Genomic DNA, 19,475 nt, shown 5'->3' with positions numbered 1-19,475 from the left:
CAGAGCCCTGCTACCCTGGTGAGACCCCCTCAGAGCCCTGGTGAGTCCCCAGAGAGCCGTGGTGAGACCAGGGCTCTGTGGGGTCTTGCCAGGGCTCTGTGGGTCTAACAAGGCTGGTTAGACCCCACAGAGCCCTGCTACCCTGGTGAGGCCCCCTCAAAGCTCTGGTGAGACCCCCCTCTGTATGTGCGTTATAATTAATCGAAATTAGTCGATTAATCGATTTTTAAAAAATTCGATTAATCGAACAGGAAAATTTTAATCATTACCAGCCCTACTTTTTTACTTAACTATTAACGCATGGGCTGGTGGAATGGGCCCAAAGAGTAGTGTATGTGGCATCTGCCTATCTTTTGGCCCCTGATGAGCAGTGCTGGTCTCTGGGAGGATGACAGCAGTGCAGTGATGTCAGTACACAGAAAAGTCCCTGATATAGTACAGCCATACACAGAGCCCCAGACTCCCTCCCTATCTCACCATTGTGCTAGGATGCGAATGGACATGTTGTTAGTTCTGTGGGAAATTCACACCAACCTTAGGTCACCACTAGCTGCTGTGCTGGGCCCCAGAGAGCTTCAGGTCACCACCGCAACCCCAGGTATCTGGGAGCCACTAGGAGCCTGTCACTGTCCTGTGTCAGATGAGCAAAACCACGGCGGCGGGTGGGGCCTGCACTGGGTTATGGCTGGCAATGCATGCATCGGACAGAACCGCCACCCAGTCCGTGTCCCGACTGTAGTCCGCCATTTAGTGACCCCAATACCTGTACATCACACAGAGGGACCTGTCATAGATATCTGTACATCACACCGAGGGACCTGTCATAGACACCTGTACATCACACCGAGGGACGTGGACTGTTATGGTTGGCCTGGCATAAGTGTGCGGACAGTTCATGTGCATTGACAACCACTCCATTAGATATTACACTGCTGGGACGTTTGAGGGCAACGCCGCGCATACCGCCAGCCTGGGTTACCTCTCACCGTTATTTTCTCCCATAAGCGGACGGGAGGCAATAAACTTTTCTTTACAAACTATCCGCCCCGCTCCTGAGGAAAGTGCACGGTCACGGCCACGTGACATCACCACCTGTCTGCGTTACCCCGCCCCCTTCAGGCGGGAAGAGCCAATGAAGTCATCGCACTTCCTGGCCGGCTTGTGCTATGTGCACATGGCTATATAAACATGGCTGCAGCCCGAGCATGCCGCTAAGCAGCGGGCTGGTAGTGGGTGGATACGGGTGATGATTAAAGGATCACGGGGAGAGGATGACTCGGGAACATGTCTTCATAAATCTATGTACACTGTGATGACATTGTCAACGTATGACACAGATCGCTACTATAACGCTGGGAGTGCTTTAGATCGCGATCCGTGTTGATTGTGGGTTCCCATTTGTAAGTGATGCATACGGTACAAGCTACCTCGGCAACGGTGGTAAGCCAGGCTGTACCTTTAACCCATGGGGTCCTTGTCAAGAGCCTGCCCGCAATGTCCACCCCTGATCGTCCCATCACACCTTCTCAGGTGGAGTCTGGACCCCCCGCCAGCCTGAGCCAGGTATCGGTGGCTCCCCAGACCCCTGTGATCTCTGCACCGATGTGCACGCTCATAACGAAAGTTGCCCCCGCAGCGGTTCAAGCGTCAAAAGTGACAAGCGGCCCCAAAATGACAGCAACGCAGCAATCAGTTCCTGCCAAGGCGGCTCAGACAACCATTCAGCTACCCGCAAACTTCCAGATTCCACCCGGTAAGTACCGTGTGATAAATGTAATTTTAGGATCAGCGGGCCTTCTGTTTTATCCCTGTGGTCCTTAGCAGCAGGAGGATGCTGTGTTGCTATGGCGACGGGCACATTGACAAGTGATACATTACACTCCTGTGTTTGTAAACTGAGATTTTTGGGCCTAATGGGAAATGTGACACTTTCAGATCCTTTACTATTAAAGTGCAACTGAAGCCAATTTTGTTTTTAATATTTTTTTGTTTATAGAGTGGAGAGGAATTAGAACCCCAGTCAGATTTTTATTGCTGCCTATATCACTGTTACGGAGATTCACCCTATTTGTTCTGACAACCGAAGCCCAAATTTTGTGTTGTCATCAGAACAGGAATAGAGGGGAAATCTTCCAATGGGGACACTTGTTGTAGTGACCCTGCAGACCACAAAGGGATTTCCTCGCACTTCCTGTTGTGGCTATCAGACAGGAAGTGAGAGGAAATCTCCATCATGGGACACAGATGGTATAAAAAACAGCTGACGCCAGTCAGCTCCCCTCTGCCAGTATGGGTGTACTATCTGTCCCCCGCACTGCTGTCCAGCGCAGTCCTCCCCTATGCATTTTGAATTTCGCTCGTAAATTGCAAGCACTCATTGGTCAACGTTGTCCGATGACTGCGTTGACCAGTGAGAAGCGCTATTTAGCACAGTCAAATATGTTTTGATTAGGGGTGCACCGATACTAGTATGAGTGCGATGCAGAGTATTTGGGCAAGTACCCGTACTCACCCAAATGCTCCGATACCTTCTCCGATTTTGGAACTTACGGCCAGATGAAAATTTCCTCTGACTGGCAGTGCCGTAGGGAACATGGAGCCAGCTTCCCCTGCAATCAGGAAGCCGTGCGGCAAGTAATGACCCGCCTCCTGGTTTTCTGATTGGCTGGAAAGCCGGCTTCCTGGCCAATCAGCATCAAGCCATTTTCCCGGTCAATCAGGTTATTACTCGCCACCCGGCTTCTTGATTGACCGGGAAGCAGGTTTCCTGGCCAATCACAATCAAGCAGGCCAAACAACATGGACCCGGCTTCTGTGGCAATCAGGAAACTGGGCGGGATGTCATTACCCACTGCCCGGCTTTCTGATTTCCAGGGAAGCCTGCTCTATGCCAGCGGAAGCACCGGTATTAGTATTCAGTGTCGGCGAGATCCGAAAGCAAAAAATCAGTACTCGATACCGAAAAACCAGTATTGGTGCATCTTTAGTTTTGATTAAAACAATTTTTTTTGTATTGGGACAAGTAGATTGTCATGAAGGACAGGTAGATTTGGCCCCTGCTTTAGCCCTTGGACAAGTAGTTTTTTTTTCAAATTTCCACACCCCTGCTGTGGATGTGTGCAACATTGACTGACCAGTTTAGGGTATGTCAGTGGGCTTTTGTTTGCTTCTGCTGGGTGTTCAATCAATTTACAAGTCTGGAAATGCAAACTCACTTGAAGCAGGTCAAATGCGGGTCAGAAGAAGGGCAAATGCACCCATCAAAAGATTCTGAATGATCTTAAAGCAGATCTCCGGGTAAAAATGTTCTTAACCTTTGCAGTGCGGCTAACCACTGAGTGTGGGACCTGGGTTTTTTTTTATTCCACACATTTCCACTGCCCTCTATTAGCTTGGGTTTACAGTGAGGAAGCGGTTTCACCGCCTCATGCCTCAGTATGGAGGCTGGTGGGAGGAGCCACTTAGGCCGCTGTAGCAGAGATAGCAGTGCTAGGGGATGGGGTTTTGCTGTCCCATGTGCTGACATTGGCGGCCCGCCTCCCTCCCATTCTCACCACTTGGTGGGAGTAGGACTAGAGTAACGTGGCTGCGGCTCTGCATTGGTACACCCTGAGTGGTGAGCTATTTGGGGGGCTTTATCTTGATTGTCCCCAGTGGTTGTGGGCACAACTGTATCAGGGGGAGCAGATGTCCCGGTGCTACAAGCTCTGCAGGGTCTGGTGGGGCCTCAGACTTCTGTGTGTAGGGGGGGCATTGTGGATGTTGGAGGCTGCTGTTTGTCCCTCTTGCCTACCTCCAGCACCCAGTCCTGGTCTGTCTGGGGTTTCTCTGGGGGGTTTCTGGGGCTTTGGGCCCCTGCATGCCTATGGCTAGTTGAGCCTATTGAGCAAGCATTCTGACACCTCCATCCCCTTTTCTTTCTTCTAGAGAGGAGAATAACATTCCATCAGCTACGGCTTCAACAGACGCTGCGTTGTCTTGCCAATCTGGCAGTGACGATGAGTCATCCTAGTTTTCGCAAGAAAAATAATTGGTTTTGGCGCTGATTAAGTTTGTACGCAAAACTCTAAAACTGGAGGATTATGAGAGCGTTCTGCTAGATACTCCCGTTGCTTTTGGTACACAAGCCACAGCGGTCGGCAAAAGTGTTAATTTACCATGCCTTTTAACCACTTCAAGACCAGGTGTTTAGACCCCCTTCCTGGCCAGGCCATTTTTCATGGCCGGCCGTTTTTTTACTACGGCCGGCCCGGAAGGGGTTAAAATTACTTTATTTACAAGGAATGGGAGTATCCGTCTTAAGTGCTCTGTTCTACCCAAGAGCTTTTCTGTTCAAGTTTGTAAGGTGGCCACCTGGTTGTCTTTGCACACCTTTATCCGGTTCTATAAAGTTGTTGTTACCTCTGTGGATGCAGTAATCAGCTGTGAAGTTCTACAAGTGGCTGTTAAGTGTGTACGTACCTCTTTCTTGTTCTGTTTGGTTGGTTGCCCGCCCCTCGGTTCTCACTGCTCTAGGACTTCCCTTGCATTGAATGAAGAAATGGCTAGAAAATATAGGATTAGTTGTACTCACCGTAAAATCCTCACCTAGACAAAAACAAGCACTTAACCCTTGTGGTGCGGGGGTGGCCCATAAATAATGTTTTTCCCAGTCATCGTCCAGGGCAGCCTCTGAGAGATGGGATCCTCCCACCTGAAACAGGAAACACATCATCCACAATTAGAATAAAAAGGGTGGTCCCTCTTAACCACCTCAGTATTTTGTGTTTCCTCCGGCCGAACAGGAGCATCGCAAGGTTTGTCATTTTACTCCAGGCCTATCGATAATGGAAGGAGATGGCAACCATCCTCGCTGGCGTAGTGTCTCCAGATGGAGTCCCCCTGAGTGTCCTGCTAAAGGAATTGACGGATGGTCTGATGGGCTCTCTGGTGGACGTAGAGCTGGATCACAGCAGGACACGAATACTGTGCATTGTCGACCATCCACATCGGTGAGTGGGGCAGTAGCGTGAGTCCAAACGGGAAGGGTGATGCACACCGTTGGACTCTTCATCACAGGCTGCTTCTCCCATTCTGGGGGTTCAAAGCGTCATCTCCAAGGTAGGTGGGTCTACAGTTGACAAGTCCCCCCCTACCTGCACCCTTCTTGCTTTAGGGGCTTACTTCGGTGGGGCAAGGGGTCGTTGGCTTACTGGATGCACCTCCCAATGGGTCTCTCTCCCGGGGGGTGCAGCTTGGTCTCGGGTGACAGGCTCTGAGCCCTTCCCTTTTTTGGCATAAGTATAGGCCTCAGAGGATAAGCCCCTGCCATCGGAAGCCAAAACACCCCTAAGAGTGCTTCCTGCATTGACAAATTGTTTTTCTTTCCGGGCCAAGCTTTTCTGCCAGTTCTGTGTATCGTCAAAGATGGGGCATACGATGAAAGAGCATTGCTAGAGTAAAAATGCTGGCTTGTCTTTCCGGGGGAAGACAACTGATAATGTTTACTGCCGTGCCAGAAGTTGTTCTGGAGAAGTCCTGGAATTGAGCAATCACATGCATTATTGTGTGTATATGTATATAATAAGTGTGTGTAGATGTATACATACAGCTAAGACTTACTATGAATTGGTCTACACATGTGGTTGTGAAAGACAGAGGATAGTTGCATTCTGGTTTTGGTGCTGACTTTTGTTGTTCCGGACACATGTAAACACATGTCAACGCACCATGTGTAAATGCATGTCAGTCGGTGGCAGAATATTAGCTACGTCTGGACGCATATGCACGTAGATGTATGTGTGCGCAAGTCCTTAACGCAGATAGCAGCATATTTATGGCCACCTGGCTGGACAGATTTTTTTCTCTGCACATGGAGGCTTGGAGTGCAAATGGCAAGTATGAATGTAGCTGTATGCCGCCTACATTAGATGTATGGGCACCCACTATGTAAACCTGGTTGGCTTAAGCTCAGCACATGGGGGTTCCCCTGAACATGACATTGTTAGTGCATCCTTTTACTGGAGGCATGCAGTTTAAACATCTGTTTATAGCATATGTTCTGTTAGGGGTCTTCAATGGGGCGTAGCTTTTTTTCCAGGCTATTACATGAATATCAAGCTTGGTCTTGTATCCACCCCAAGCATGGCTTCAGGTGGTCGGTGGTCGGTTTCGTGTTTTTTCATTCTCTTCGATTTCCCACAAGAGAATCGGCCTTATATCTGGGAGGATGGCAAGGTTGTATTCGCCTTGCGTAGGAATGACGCAGGAATACTGGCTGCTCTCTGAATTCAGAATGCATTTTGCATGTTCAGGCACACGATTTAGAGAAATTTTATTTGGTACAATCAAAAGCAGTGTGTTGCATGTTAGATTATTTTTGTGGAGCCCTGGAATTGAACACGGAGGTGTGATTTGAAACTATTCTGGGCACACACCCGAATGCAGCAGATATGGACAAGCCATGATAAACCAGATCACTGCAGAGACAGGCTACATACTTCAGGGTTTATGGTTGTGCACCCATGTAATCTAGGCATCGTTTAGGGATGGGCGAATGTTTTTGCCCCCAACAGGACAGTATGTCGAAGTGACGACGTGCTTGGGTTTTCTACATACATCAGCTTCTCTATTCTGCCTATAGTATCGGAGGAGTGTCAAACCTTAGGATCATAGGCCAGCCACGTGACATTTGTTTGATCTCAGAGTTGCTTCGTCTTGCCTCGTGGCACTTTGCAGTACAGGTCAGGCACAGTAATGTCTACAAAACTGCTGCACTGTTTTTCTTTGTTGGGAAAGACAGGGTGCTGAGAGCACATGTAATGAAGGGGTAAACACCCTGTTAATATTGGTTGCCACTTGACAAATTCCTATGTTTTAACTCTTGAGATTATGAGGGCATTCGTTGGCGCAAACAACTCAAAAATCTGGGAATGATCTAGAGCTGCAGCTAACGATTATTTTCAAAATCGATTAGTTAACCGATTATTACGTTCGATCGGTTAATCGGATTAAAAATACAATGTTAAAAGGCTCTAGTGATGGAACTAATAGTTTGTATTGAGATTGCAGTCCATCACAGGAGCAAGCTTGGAGCGGTGGAAGTAAAAAAGAAAAAAAAAGTGTGGTGTGCAATATAGTGAAATGAAAAGTGTAAAATTATACAGCAATGAATGCAGAATGGCACCGGCCATAGAGGACTACAAAACCCAGCAATAGTACATTATACAGCACAATGCAGAATACCGCCAGCTATAATGTACTATTGCTAGGTTTTGTAGTCCTCTATAGCTAGTGGTATTCGGCATTGCACCACTGTATAATGTATTATTGCTGGGATTTGTTGTACTCTATAGCTGGTGGTGTTCTGCATTGAGCTGTATAATGTATTATTGCTGGGATTTGTAGTCCTCTATAGCTGGTGCCATTCTGCAGTGCACTGTATAATGATTATACAGCGAAATGCAGAATACCACTGACCAGTTATAGAGGAATACAACAAATGCCAGCAATAGTACAACATTATACTATAATGTACTATTGCTGGGATTTGTAGTCCTCTGCAACTGATGGTATTCTGCATTGCATTGTATACAATGTATTATTGCTGGGATTTGTAGTCCTCTATAGCTGGTGGTAATCTCCATTGCGCTGTATAATGATTATACTGCGCAATGCAGATTACCACTGACCAGCTATAGGGGAACAACAAATCCCAGCAATAATACATTATACATACAGTATATAATGTATTGCTGGGATTTGTATTCCTCTATAGCTGATGGTACAGTGCTCTGTATAATATACAGTACAGCAGAATATACCATCAGCAATAGAGGAATACTAATCCCACTATCCCAGCTATACATTATAGAGCACCATGTGGGGGGAAAGTGCAGGCTTACCTGAGCAGTCTTCCAGCAGCTTGTTTCTGAGATCGCCTTTCTATCGGCAGCTGTCATCCGCCTACACCTGCTCCTCCTTACTACTTCTCCCCGCGTCCCTGTGCCGTGGATGTGGGCGGGCGGGGAGCATGAGGCGGGGAGGAGGTGCAGCATGTGGAGCGTGGATGCGGCCGGGCGGCTCTGGCAGCGGCGAGCGTGTTGTGGGGAGGAGGTGTGGCGCCGTGAACAGGGCCAACCAATCAGAAGCCGATTAATCGATGATTGAAAAAGTTGTTCCAGCCCTAGAATGATCAAATACATTTTTAAACGTAGGGGTTAACTGGCTAGGTAGAACTTACTTACCCAGTGAGCCCTTGGGTTCTGTAAAGGTCAGAAGTCCTGGAATTGACAGGCTTTGATCAAGAGCCTAAGTACAGCTGTCCTAGACAAATCTCAAACAACTCTGCACCTTCTTGGTGCCTGGGTGTGAGTACACATAGGCATCTATGTACGCCATCCTTCCTGAGAGACATTAATCCATGGTATCTTAGCCAGGTGATGACCGAGTGTGTACAGCCACACTCGTGGTATATTTTGACATGTATATCAATAGAGGGTTGGCGTCCCTCTTTTTATCCTGTTTTCATCCATAGGATGGAAGTTGGCTTCTAAATCTAACAAGGCTTTAGTAGGTTTCTCTGCTACTACTTGGTCTTCTTTCACTCCTTGAGTACAGGCTAACAAACACCATAACACTGGTGGCTTTGGACGTGCATCGCCCTGTCATCCTATAGAAGGGTTTATGACCAGCTGCAATGATGGCCTTGGACTCATCTGGGGCAGAGAGGCTAGGGTCGCCAGAGAATCTGTAAGGAAGTCACTGAGTTACAATCTTTGGCGTTGCACTGCAGAGTTACCCTCCATCTGTTGTGATCAGACTCTCGGTAGTAAGGTGCTTTTGCCGTTAGACTGAAACCGAAAATTACTTTTTTTTTCTTCAACCTCTTTAAAAAATATTTACATTTTTCATTGTATATTTACTTATTACTGCTCGGGGCTCTAGTGAAATATCAGGGGGTCTAAACAGATATTTTCCCTATATTTTCCTTTTAAAATAGAAAAAGCGATTGAGGACACAATACTCCGAGACCAATCTCTTTTTCTGCTGCCCCTGTTCTGAATGAACTGAGTGCTTCTGGCTATTCATGCATTGTGGATATATTGAAATTTATGGTGTCTACAGTCATGAATGAACAGGTAGTGATATTAATCACTGCCCATTCATTTATAACTGGTACATAGTAACTCATAGTAACTCATACTATGTCCGGTTATTTGCACTCACTAATCAGCTGATCCCTGAGCGCTTGTACTCTGCTCTCCATCCTGAATCGGCTGTTACATGGCGGGCAGTGGGGGAGGAGAGCTCCGCCTCCTGTGGCAGAGTTCAGTGCTCTCTACCCTGACACAGGAGGTGGAGCCAGGTGCTGTGTGTTGAGAGCTCTGCCTCCTGTAAGAGGACAGCTGTCACCGCTCCACACTGCTCTCCATCCTGACACAGAACATGGAGCTGGGAGGTGCGGGAGGAGAGCTCCACCTCCTGTAACAATGACAATGTCACTGCCTTGCACCTGTTGGCATCCTGACAGCTGTCGCTGCCCGCTCTGCCTCCTGAAAGCTTCTCTCCTCCCCACTGCGCACTGGCTGCAGCATCAGATGGCACACAGACTGGTGCCCAGCGGGGACGAGAGAAACTAGGGCTACACTGAATTACCCCAGTTATCTTCCAGGACAGCCAATGAGAGATAGGCTCTGCCTGCTTGCAACAGGAGACACATCAACCACATTAAATAAAAAGACTCCTCCTTCTATCCTAAGTCAGTTTTTTTTGTGTTTCCATCCGGCTACACAGGGACATCGTAATGTTTGTTATTTTCAGGGCTGAAATGTATTTGCCTTAAGGCTGAGCCTAACCCGGCTATGCGTTGGGACCTACTCCAGGTGTGGCCTGCTGCAGCGCATACAGGGTTTTCCCTATCGGACCCCCATCCGATTCTGGGCCAAGGTTCCCCTCCATCATTCAGGGAAGGCAACCATCCTCCTGCACGTGTGTGGTTCCAGACGGTGACCCCCCCAGGTGTGCAGCAGTGGCAAGGTGTTCTACCTGAGCGGTGAGCTGGACGCCCTTTTGGAACAGGGACAGTGATGGTGTACTGGGAAGCTGGAGAAAAGTCAGGTGGCCCCGGGGTACCTGGGTGCGGGTCATGGCACTTACCAGCAGTATAGTAGAGGGACAGTGGTGACCCTCGGCAGCGTGGGGAGAATGCTCGCGCGGAGGGCTGCGGCGTCTCTAGGCCCCTTGCTAGAGCTGTGGTTTGGGCTGAGGCCGGGAGTGTTGCGGGTGAAATCACATGGAGGCGCCGTCGCCGCCTACAGTGCTCGGCGCGTAAGCACGTGCAGTGACGCGGTTCCGGCAAGCCAGCCTCGCACTGGCGGCGCATAAAGGGCTGAGGCAATGCTTGAGGGCACAGCAGATGCCGCTCGGCTACGACTAATACAGCTGCACACCTTTTGTGAACTGACTGGGACCACATACGGCCGGTGGGGACGTCAAGAGTGGGCCAATAGCGTGGTCGGCAGTGAGCTAAGAGATGCCCACGGATGCCGGACCGGGTGCTGCTGCTCCAGATCTGGGAGAGCATGGCACTGGCGCTAAGGTAGGCAAGTTTTTTATGGGGATTCTCCCCTACCTTTACCCTGCTTGTATTGGGGGCCTGCTTACAGGACAAGCTGGGTTGTATTTAATGAACATGGCTTGCATGTGGGAAGAGCACTGGCTGATAGCATCCCTCTTGTCTTACACAGGTTAAAATCAGAGGATAAGCCCCTTGCTGAAGCTGGTTGCTCTCGCCCAAAAGGGAAGAAGTGTGCCTCTTGCAGTGTCAAAATGTCAGCTTCGTGGTCCAAGCTCTTATGCAAAGGTTGTTTAGAGAAAATAGTTGCCAAGGAGTCAGCTGGGATGTTCAAGGGGCTGTTAGATTCTATGAGAGATGATATGGTTACTACGTTTCAATCTTTCAGGTCGGCATTACAGACCCCGGTGAGTACACTAGTGGATACTAGTTGACCCGGAACATCGGGGGAAGGGAGCTCTATGCCCTACGCAGAAAGCTATGGGAGTAAGCAAGCGCCCAGTGAATCCTCGGGATCTCAGGGAGAGTCAGAGGATCAGGATGAGTTAGAAGGGGAGTTGCGTAGCAGCTCAGCTGCAAAATTCCTTTTCCCTTCGTTTGAGACAGGTGAGCTGCTGAAAGCCATAGGGTATACTTTGGGATTAAAGAAGAGGCCGCTGAGCTTTCGGTTCATGATAAACTTTACAAAGGGCTTCAGACTAAGAAGGGGCGTACCTTCCCGGTCCACAAATCACTCTCGGACCTGATCCAGGAGGAGTGGAAGCACCCAGAGAAAATGATTTTTTCGGCTGTTCCCCCTTTGTGGAGGAGGATTCAGGCCTGTGGGACAAATGCCCAAAGATAGGTGCCTCTTTATCAAAAGTCTCTAAAAAGACTGATTTATCATTTGAGGATATGGGGGCTTCGAAGGACCCGATGGACAGGAAAGCGGAGGCTTTGCTCAGGAAGGGATGGGAATCGGCAAGTGCTGGATTTAAACCTGGGCTGGCCATTACTTGTGTGGCCAGGACTTTGGGCGTGTGGCTGAATCAGCTGCAAGTCCACCTGCAGTCTGGTACTGATCGTGATCAGTTACTAGGTTCCCTCCCGGTGCTGAGCAAGGCAGCCGCTTACATTGCGGACGCCTCGGCTGAAGCAGTCAGGTACTCAGCGCGAACTACGGCATTGATCAACTCCGCCAGGAGAGCGTTGTGGCTCAAAACATGGTCAGGGGATGCAGCCTCCAAAGCAAAATTGTGCGGGCTACCTTTCAAAGGCTTTTTGGCCAGGAGTTGGAGGCGGTGTTGGATAAATCCGCGTACAAGAAAAAAGGTTTCCCACTGCCACCCAAGCAGCAGGGGAAGAAGTTTTTTTTGTGGCCAAAGGGGGCAAAATTTCTGCAAAGAAAAGAGCGTTTTTCATGGGAAGAAGCAAGACCAATCCAAAGGGTGGGCTTTAAAAAAAGGAAAGTCCAAAGGTAATTTCCTCTTTAACCCCCCTCAGCAGCCCAATAAATCCCAATGACCAATTGCTCAGGGTGGGAGGAAGATTGGGAGAATTCTTCCCACTCTGGAGAGGGTTGACCAGCAACAAATTCATTTTGGAGCTGGTACAGCTCAGCTACAAGATAGAACTGACGGAACGGCCCCTGTCCAGGCTTCCGATTACTTCCCTGTCCAAGGACCGGAGGAAAGCAGAGGCAATGACGGCGGCCCGACAAGATCTGTTGGACCAGGGGGTCATTGTGCGAGTACCGGCTTCAGAGAAGAGGGTGTTTTACTCCCACATCTTTCCCAGGATGAAGCCCTCTGGAAAATGCAGACTGATGCTCAATCTGCAACCTCTGAACAAGGTGGTACTGTACAAAAGGTTCCGTATGGAATCGATCTTTTCAATACGAGAGTTGCTGCCCCCATTATTTTTTCTAGCGACCATAGACCTAAGTGACGCTTATTTTCACATTGCGGTAAGACAGTCGTCACAATACCTACTGAGATTTGCTCTGACGGGACCAGCGGGGGTCCTGCATTTTCAATACAGGGCCTTGCTGTTCGGCCTCTCCTCTTCACCTCGAATCTTTACAAGTGTTGGCAGAGACTCTGGCTCCCCTAAGAGTACAGGGGTAGGGGTCATTCCATACTTGGACGACCTTTTGTTTTTCACCCCATCGGAGATGTTTCTCCGACAAAAGCTGGAGCTAGCGATACGGCACTTGGAGAGTTTGGGTTGGTTGGTGAAACGGGAGAAGTCACAACTGGTACCCGCACAGACGGTAAAGTTTTTGGGTTATTGGATCAATACCCAGGAAATGACCATTGCATTACCAGGGGAAAAAGTGTATTTATTGATGGAGGAGACACTGAGACTGAAGTTGCAGTATCAGTCAGGTCAGTAATGAGAGTGGTGGGTCTTATGACGTCCGCCATCCCAGCGGTTACCTGGGCGCAATTCCATTCAAGGACATTACAGAATTGGCTTTTGAGGATCTGGGGAAGTCGGCTAGAAGACTTAGACTAAGTGGTCCACATCACAGAGGAAATCAAGCATTTCCTGCTGTGGTGGGTTGACTGTCGGAACCTCTCAGTCGGCAGGCAATGGTGCCAGCCAACACCACTAGTAGTCACGACAGATGCCAGTGCCTGAGGTTGGGGCGCCCACTGCCTGGAGCACATTTGGCAGGATACCTGGGAGCACGCGGGCCGAATCAAGTCATCAAACTGGCGAGAGTTAAAGGCGATAGAGCTGGCTCTCTGCCAGTTTTGGGATACTTTAGCAGGACACCATGTAGCGGTGACCTCGGACAATGCCGTAGCGGTGGCTTATATAAACAGGCAGGGGGGCACGCGTTCGCACAGCCTGATGGCGTTAGCGACGGATATTCTGTCTTGGGCGGAACGCAACCTCCTCTCCTTGACGGCGAGGCATATCAAAGGCAGCCTGAACGAGCTGGCAGACTCACTCAGCAGGACGGAGCTTCACAGGTCAGAATGGGCTCTGAACACGAGAACGTTTGCCTGGATCACCAGCTTGTGGGGCTGTCGAGAGGTAGACCTCTTCGCAGCGGCCAACAGGCAGGTGGAACAATTTTTTTTCCCTCTCCAGGACCAATGGGGCTCTCGGGGTGGCGCTTTGGTGCACCCCTGGAGGTTCCATTTAGGTTACACATTTCCTACACTGCGGTTAATTCCGAATGTGCTTCAGAAACTCAGGGGCGAACGAATGACCTTAATTCTAATCACGCCATATTGGCAGAAGAGGCCGTGGTTCACGACACTCCTAGAGCTGTGTGTGGAGGGACCTCTGCTTCTTCCACCAACGGCCGACTTGCTGGTACAGGGTACGATGAGACACCCGCAAGTACAGGCTTTAAATTTAGCTGCATGGCTTCTGAGAGGGAGGTGCTGATTAACAAGGGGTTATCCGCAAAGGTAGTGACTATGCTGATGCACAGTGGAAAGCCGGTAACGTCTGCGATTTACCTGAAAGTGTGGAGAGTTTTTTTTTCCAGCTGGTACAGCAGCCAAAGTAGGCCTATGGCCGACACCGTACCGTTGGTGTTAGATTTCCTACAGGGTTGCCTGCATAAAGGGCTTTCCTGTAGTACTCTGAAAGTGCAGGTTTCGGCTCTGTCTAATTTAGTGGACATTAGGCTGGCAGAAGAGCCCCTCATAAAAAGGTTTATGCGAGCTGTAGTCAGAATGAAGCCCCCAAAGGGTAAGGTCGTGCCAAATTGGGATCTCTCGGTGGTATTACAGGGGTTTCTCAAGCAGCCTTTCGAGCCCCTGGGGGGGGTGTTCAATACAGCATCTGACGATAAAGACAGCCCTCTTGGTAGCGTTGGTTTCTGCTCGGAGAGTGAGCGAGATTCAAGCATTCTCCATTGCGGATCCGTACTGCACCATCCTGGTGGATACAATTATTTTGCGGCCGGAGGACTCAGGAAGTGGTCATCCCTTCGTTTGCTACTAACCCTGGCTCGGCTAGGGAAAGGGAATGGCAGGGTATTGACGTACGTAGGTGCGTCTTGGAGTACCTTAGAGTTGCAAAACCTTGGAGACAGTCGACCCGACTCTTTGTAGTATTTGGGGGGTCCCACTAGGGGGAACAGGGCCACTAAGAGCACGATAGCTAGGTGGATTAAAATGGCCATAACTGAGAACTACAAGGCACAGGGCTTGGTGTTACCAGGTCCGCTCACGGCACACTCGACTCGAGCATGGGCTACTTCATGGGCAGATCGAGCAGGGGCTACTCCAGACCAGATCTGCAGAGCAACCACTTGGTCTAGTTTCCAGACATTCGTCAGGCACTACAGGCTGGACCTTATGACTCAACAAGACCAGGCATTTGGCAGGAAGGTCCTGCAAGCTGTGGTCCCACCCTAAGAGGTAAGATTTGTCCTCACTGATCCTCTCATTGGCTGTCCTGGAAGATGACTGGGGAAAACATGAGTTGATTGCCTGATAACTCTGTTTCCAGGAATCTTCCAGGACAGCAGATTCCTGCCCTTGGTTGGTATCCAGGGGACATCTGTGGTTGGATGACTGAGGGGATACTTTAGTACATTGGGTAGCCTTCGGTCCTAGAGGTTACTGACTTGGGATAGAAGGAGGAGTCTTTATTTAATGTGGTTGATAGGCTCTGCTGCCTGCAACAGGAAACACATCAACCACATTAAATAAAGACTCCTCCTTCTATCCCAAGTCAGTAACCTCTAGGACCGAAGGCTACCCAATGTACTAAAGTATCCCCTCAGTCATCCAACCACAGATGTCCCCTGGATACCAACCAAGGGCGGGAATCTGCTGTCCTGGAAGATTCCTGGAAACAGAGTTATCAGGTAATCAACTCATGTTTTTTTACCTCCGTTTCGGCCATCATGGCACTTTAGGTAATTTGCCAAATGTGCCATTATGTTTCGGTGGCTGACATTTCGGTGCACCCCTAGTGACTACAGCAAAATGTGCCAGCCTGCTGTTTTGGTAGGGCTACTTGTAGTCCAACCCAGGACCGTGCAGGAAAAGGGGAAATTGCTGCCACTAAACAGTAAGCATGGTCACCCTGGGAAAGTACATAAAAGCTGACAAAGAACAAGGTCCTCTGGCACCGAAGGTGAAGATGCCAAAGTGCACCCCTAAGTTACGACTGATTGTGCTTGCATGTCCATACTTACAGTGGAAGGCCTGTTAGAAGTTAGGAATGTTTGGGTAAATTTTACTTTATTTTGAAATGAATCACCGATCTCAAAGGTTTGAAAAGAGATCACTGAATATAGAAATTGGTGTACTTGCTGTTCAATTTTTGCTTTCTGGGGAAAAAAAAACACCCACAATCTAACATCTGAAGTCACTAAAAAAAATTCATTCAAGATGTCGAAACGTCACATCATAAAACTACTCAGTTTTATTGTCTTCGTTTTTTGTTTTTGTGCATTCCTCACTCTGCTCCTTCAAATAGAGTCCCACTGCACTCCTGACCTAAAAGCCCCTATATTTTGGGGGATGTGCTAAAGTGGCTGCGCATGGCGCCGCCAAATCCTTGCAAAACAGCCTAAATGGTCACCAGCACACTTTTCTTCAAAACTGAGTCCTTTTTTCATTCTAGCAGGTCATATCACAATGCGTGGCAACGTTTCGGGGCCTGATGAAGGGACCGGACAGGTTCCGAAGCGTTACCTTGCATGGTGACATGACCTGCTATGATAAATAAAATAATTTTGTTTTGAAGAAAACTTGGAGTGCTGGTGGCCATTTATTCTGTTTCACACTGCTCCTTGACACACAATTTGGGATTTATTTTTTATTTTTTATCAGATTGTAACTTGGTATCCATTTTTTTTTCTGCAGGTACTGTTCTCGTCAGGACTGGCAATGGCCAACTTATGTTGGTCTCGCAGCAGGCTCTGGCCCGAGCTCAGGCACAAGTACAAAATGCCAAACCCCGTGCACCAAATGCTCAAACTGTTCATATCGCCAATGTACAGGTAATGGGCTATTAGATTTTATCAATAGTACCCCGTCCCTGTGTTTTTATTAAAATATTTAACTGAGCGCAAAAAGAATTCATGTTTGGTGGGTCATGCCTGCTAGTTGTTCTTGACTCTGATTATACCATCTACTGAGCAAATTGAGCAGTGACTTTATTTTATGCAGCACTATATTTTCCAGTCTTACAGGTTTGGTTCTTTACATTATTCAATAATAGAGATTAACTACACTACCCCTTTTGAGGTGTGTTGTAAAGCAGGCTGTAGTACCTATTCAAGTCCTCTTAGGATTTACCAATACAATGTAATGTGAAGGCCTACATAATCAACCCAATAATTTTATATCCAATTAGGCAGGCCCTTGCATTACGTAGTTGTTTGTCTAAAGCATGGGTGGGTAAACGCTGGCCCTCCAGCTGTGGTGCAACTACAAATCTCATTAGGAATTGCAAGACTCTGATTCTGACTTTGGTTTGTATTTTCACCACAGCTGGGGGGGCTGGAATTTTTCCTACCTCTGGTCTGGTCTCCCTTTTATTCTTCGAGAGTAATATGGGTGAATGACAATCTGGTTGCTGGGGGACCAACCGTAACACACATTTGTTGTTCTTCATAAAAATCAATCACAATTTCAGTATTGGGTAGAACTCAAATCTCCTTGGTTTTCTATCATTCATAGAGTAAGAAGTATTTGTTTTTATCATATGTTTTTATTCTAATGTTGCAAACATTTTCCTTTTAATTTCATCAATCCTTTCTTTTATTTCAGACTGCAGGTACACCAAGCAATGCTACCAAAGTTTCCTCTTTGGTCTCCAAAGCAGGTCCTTCTGTCCCAGTCCCTACTGTAGTTAGAATCTGCACTACTCCTCAAACAATAGCTAACAGCCAGGGAACCTCAACGGTCATTATTAGAGCCCCTGCTCCCTTGACCACTCCCATAACTACTCTCTCACGTACTTTACCTTCTGTAGTAACAGTCCCTGCCTCTACTGGAGTTTCATCTGCAGCCAGCGTGAATTCTACCACTGTCACAATGGTTCCTGTTAGAACTTCCTCACCGACAGTCACACCAGTGACAAACCATGGAACCTCTATTATGGCCCCAGCTACGATTGTATCTTCTACTACTACTACATCATCACCAACTGCCAGCTCTGTTTTACACATTATGGTTAATCCAGTTAAGTCCAATATTGTACAGACTACTGTGCCATCTAACAGTCAGCAAGTTACTGCAAGTAGTCCTGCTCTCAAGGTGGCATCTAAGAATAGCTGTTTTACCACTTCGACTACTGTAGCATCTGCCCCGATTATTGTATCCTGTATAGCCCCAGCTTCTACTATGGTTCACACTGTGGTGACTGAAAATAACCCACCACAGCAGATGCAAACAAGCACCCCAGCAATAACCTCCAGTGTTGTCCCAAAGAATGCAGAACCTTCGAGTAAACTGCAAAGCACGCAACTTCCTAACCACTCAGTAAGTCGTAATATTTTCATCTCTTTTGCATTTATTTAATGGAGGTGTGAATCAAGTGCCTAACTAGAGAAAGAAAATGTGCATTTGATGTCTATAGCAACATTTCTGATTTTACATTCTCTCCCCCAAGTTTGAAAATTAAGGCTTTGATCTGAGTGGATGCTGTGGACATTTCTCCACTTCACAATAAGGTTGCCATACTTTAAATGCTAAATGTATCAGTAGTCATAATTTAATTTCCACTCTTGAGTATATTGGATAACTTACATTGGCCATACAAGATTGTTTGGACTGATTGATCAAACATTAGGACATACTTATGTGAACCTTTTCAGTAGATGGTAGATAAATTCCCCATTGTAGCCTGTAGGATGCTAGCAGGGAATGCTAGGTTAGCTGTTTCTCCCTGTGTGTGTTGTCAAGTAGCCACCGATCCAAGCTCACTGCTGTGATGGACTACAATCTCACGTTTAGTTTACTAATTTGTATTACAATTGTAGTCCATCAGGGGAGCAGTGGCTACTTTACAACACACACAGGGACCATAGGGAACAAAGGTAGCCACCCACCAGAAGGAAGGACATTGTCACCACCAATTCAGAAAAGATTGGAGGATCTACAGCCGAGTGATGAGATGCATTTTTATTATTAGTTAAGGTATTTGAATGATTTTTTAAGATTTAATTCCGGAGTTTAGTTTCACTTCAATGGAAATCTGTTCTAAAGGAAGCATGGAGAATGCCATTGCTGACCTCTAATTTATGAAAATGTTAGTTGCCTGGCTCTAGCTTCAGTTCTTTGAATCACTGACCTAGAACATGTATGCAGAGAAGGACTTTTGACTTTACTCTGAATTTCCTAGTGTGCATTCTCTATTCCATGTTAGTAAATTGGAAGATACTGAAGACAGGAATTTTAGTATATCAGACACATATATGTTTCTGAGGAGGTCGGCAATATTTCACAAGTTTACTTTAATGTTGTAAATACAATAATAGTAATTTTCAGGGCTAAAATGTGGAATATAACATGGGTACAAAAAATGAAAAAAAGGCCTCAGTCATGAAGGGGTTAAACTTTGATAATTTGTAAGCTATAACAGATTTCACTCAATTGTAATGATTATATGTTTCTGTTTTATTATTTATAAACGGCCTTATTCTCTTAGCCTGTCAATTCTGTAATCGTACTACACAGGCTGCAGTGCTATGATGAAGACACATAGCACCTACATAGTATCTTTAAAATACTAATTGTTGGGAGCTGGCCACCCACTTCTCTCCTACTTATTGGCCTATTTTAGGGGTAGGCAACTTGTAAACTACAAGTCCGATCATGCCTCTGCCATTGGGAGTCATGCCTGTTACTGTCAGTCTTGCAAGATCTCATGGGACTTGTAGTACCACAACAGCTGCAGCTCCAAGGTTGCCTACCCCTGTTCTGTGTCAATGATGGGTGACATTGTTGGTCAT

General features: G+C 47.5%; 1 protein-coding gene across 1 annotated transcript in view; it reads left to right on the top strand.

Moving 5' to 3' along the window:
- Positions 1-1,441: 1,441 nt before the first annotated feature.
- Positions 1,442-19,475, top strand: part of TAF4B (TATA-box binding protein associated factor 4b) — a 76,109-nt gene continuing 58,075 nt past the window's right edge. Inside the window, exons 1-3 of the mRNA XM_018554663.1 lie at positions 1,442-1,753; positions 16,381-16,517; positions 17,290-18,003. Coding sequence (XP_018410165.1) covers positions 1,495-1,753; positions 16,381-16,517; positions 17,290-18,003 — 1,110 coding nt within the window. The 5' untranslated portion in view covers positions 1,442-1,494. The remainder of the gene's footprint in view (positions 1,754-16,380; positions 16,518-17,289; positions 18,004-19,475) is intronic.

The sequence above is a fragment of the Nanorana parkeri genome, unplaced genomic scaffold, assembly GCF_000935625.1.
Source record: "Nanorana parkeri isolate BGI_ZX_2015 unplaced genomic scaffold, ASM93562v1 scaffold168, whole genome shotgun sequence".
Taxonomy (NCBI): domain Eukaryota; kingdom Metazoa; phylum Chordata; class Amphibia; order Anura; family Dicroglossidae; genus Nanorana; species Nanorana parkeri.
The sequence above is the reverse complement of the archived record's forward strand: the minus strand, read 5'-3'. Positions and strand labels throughout refer to the sequence as shown.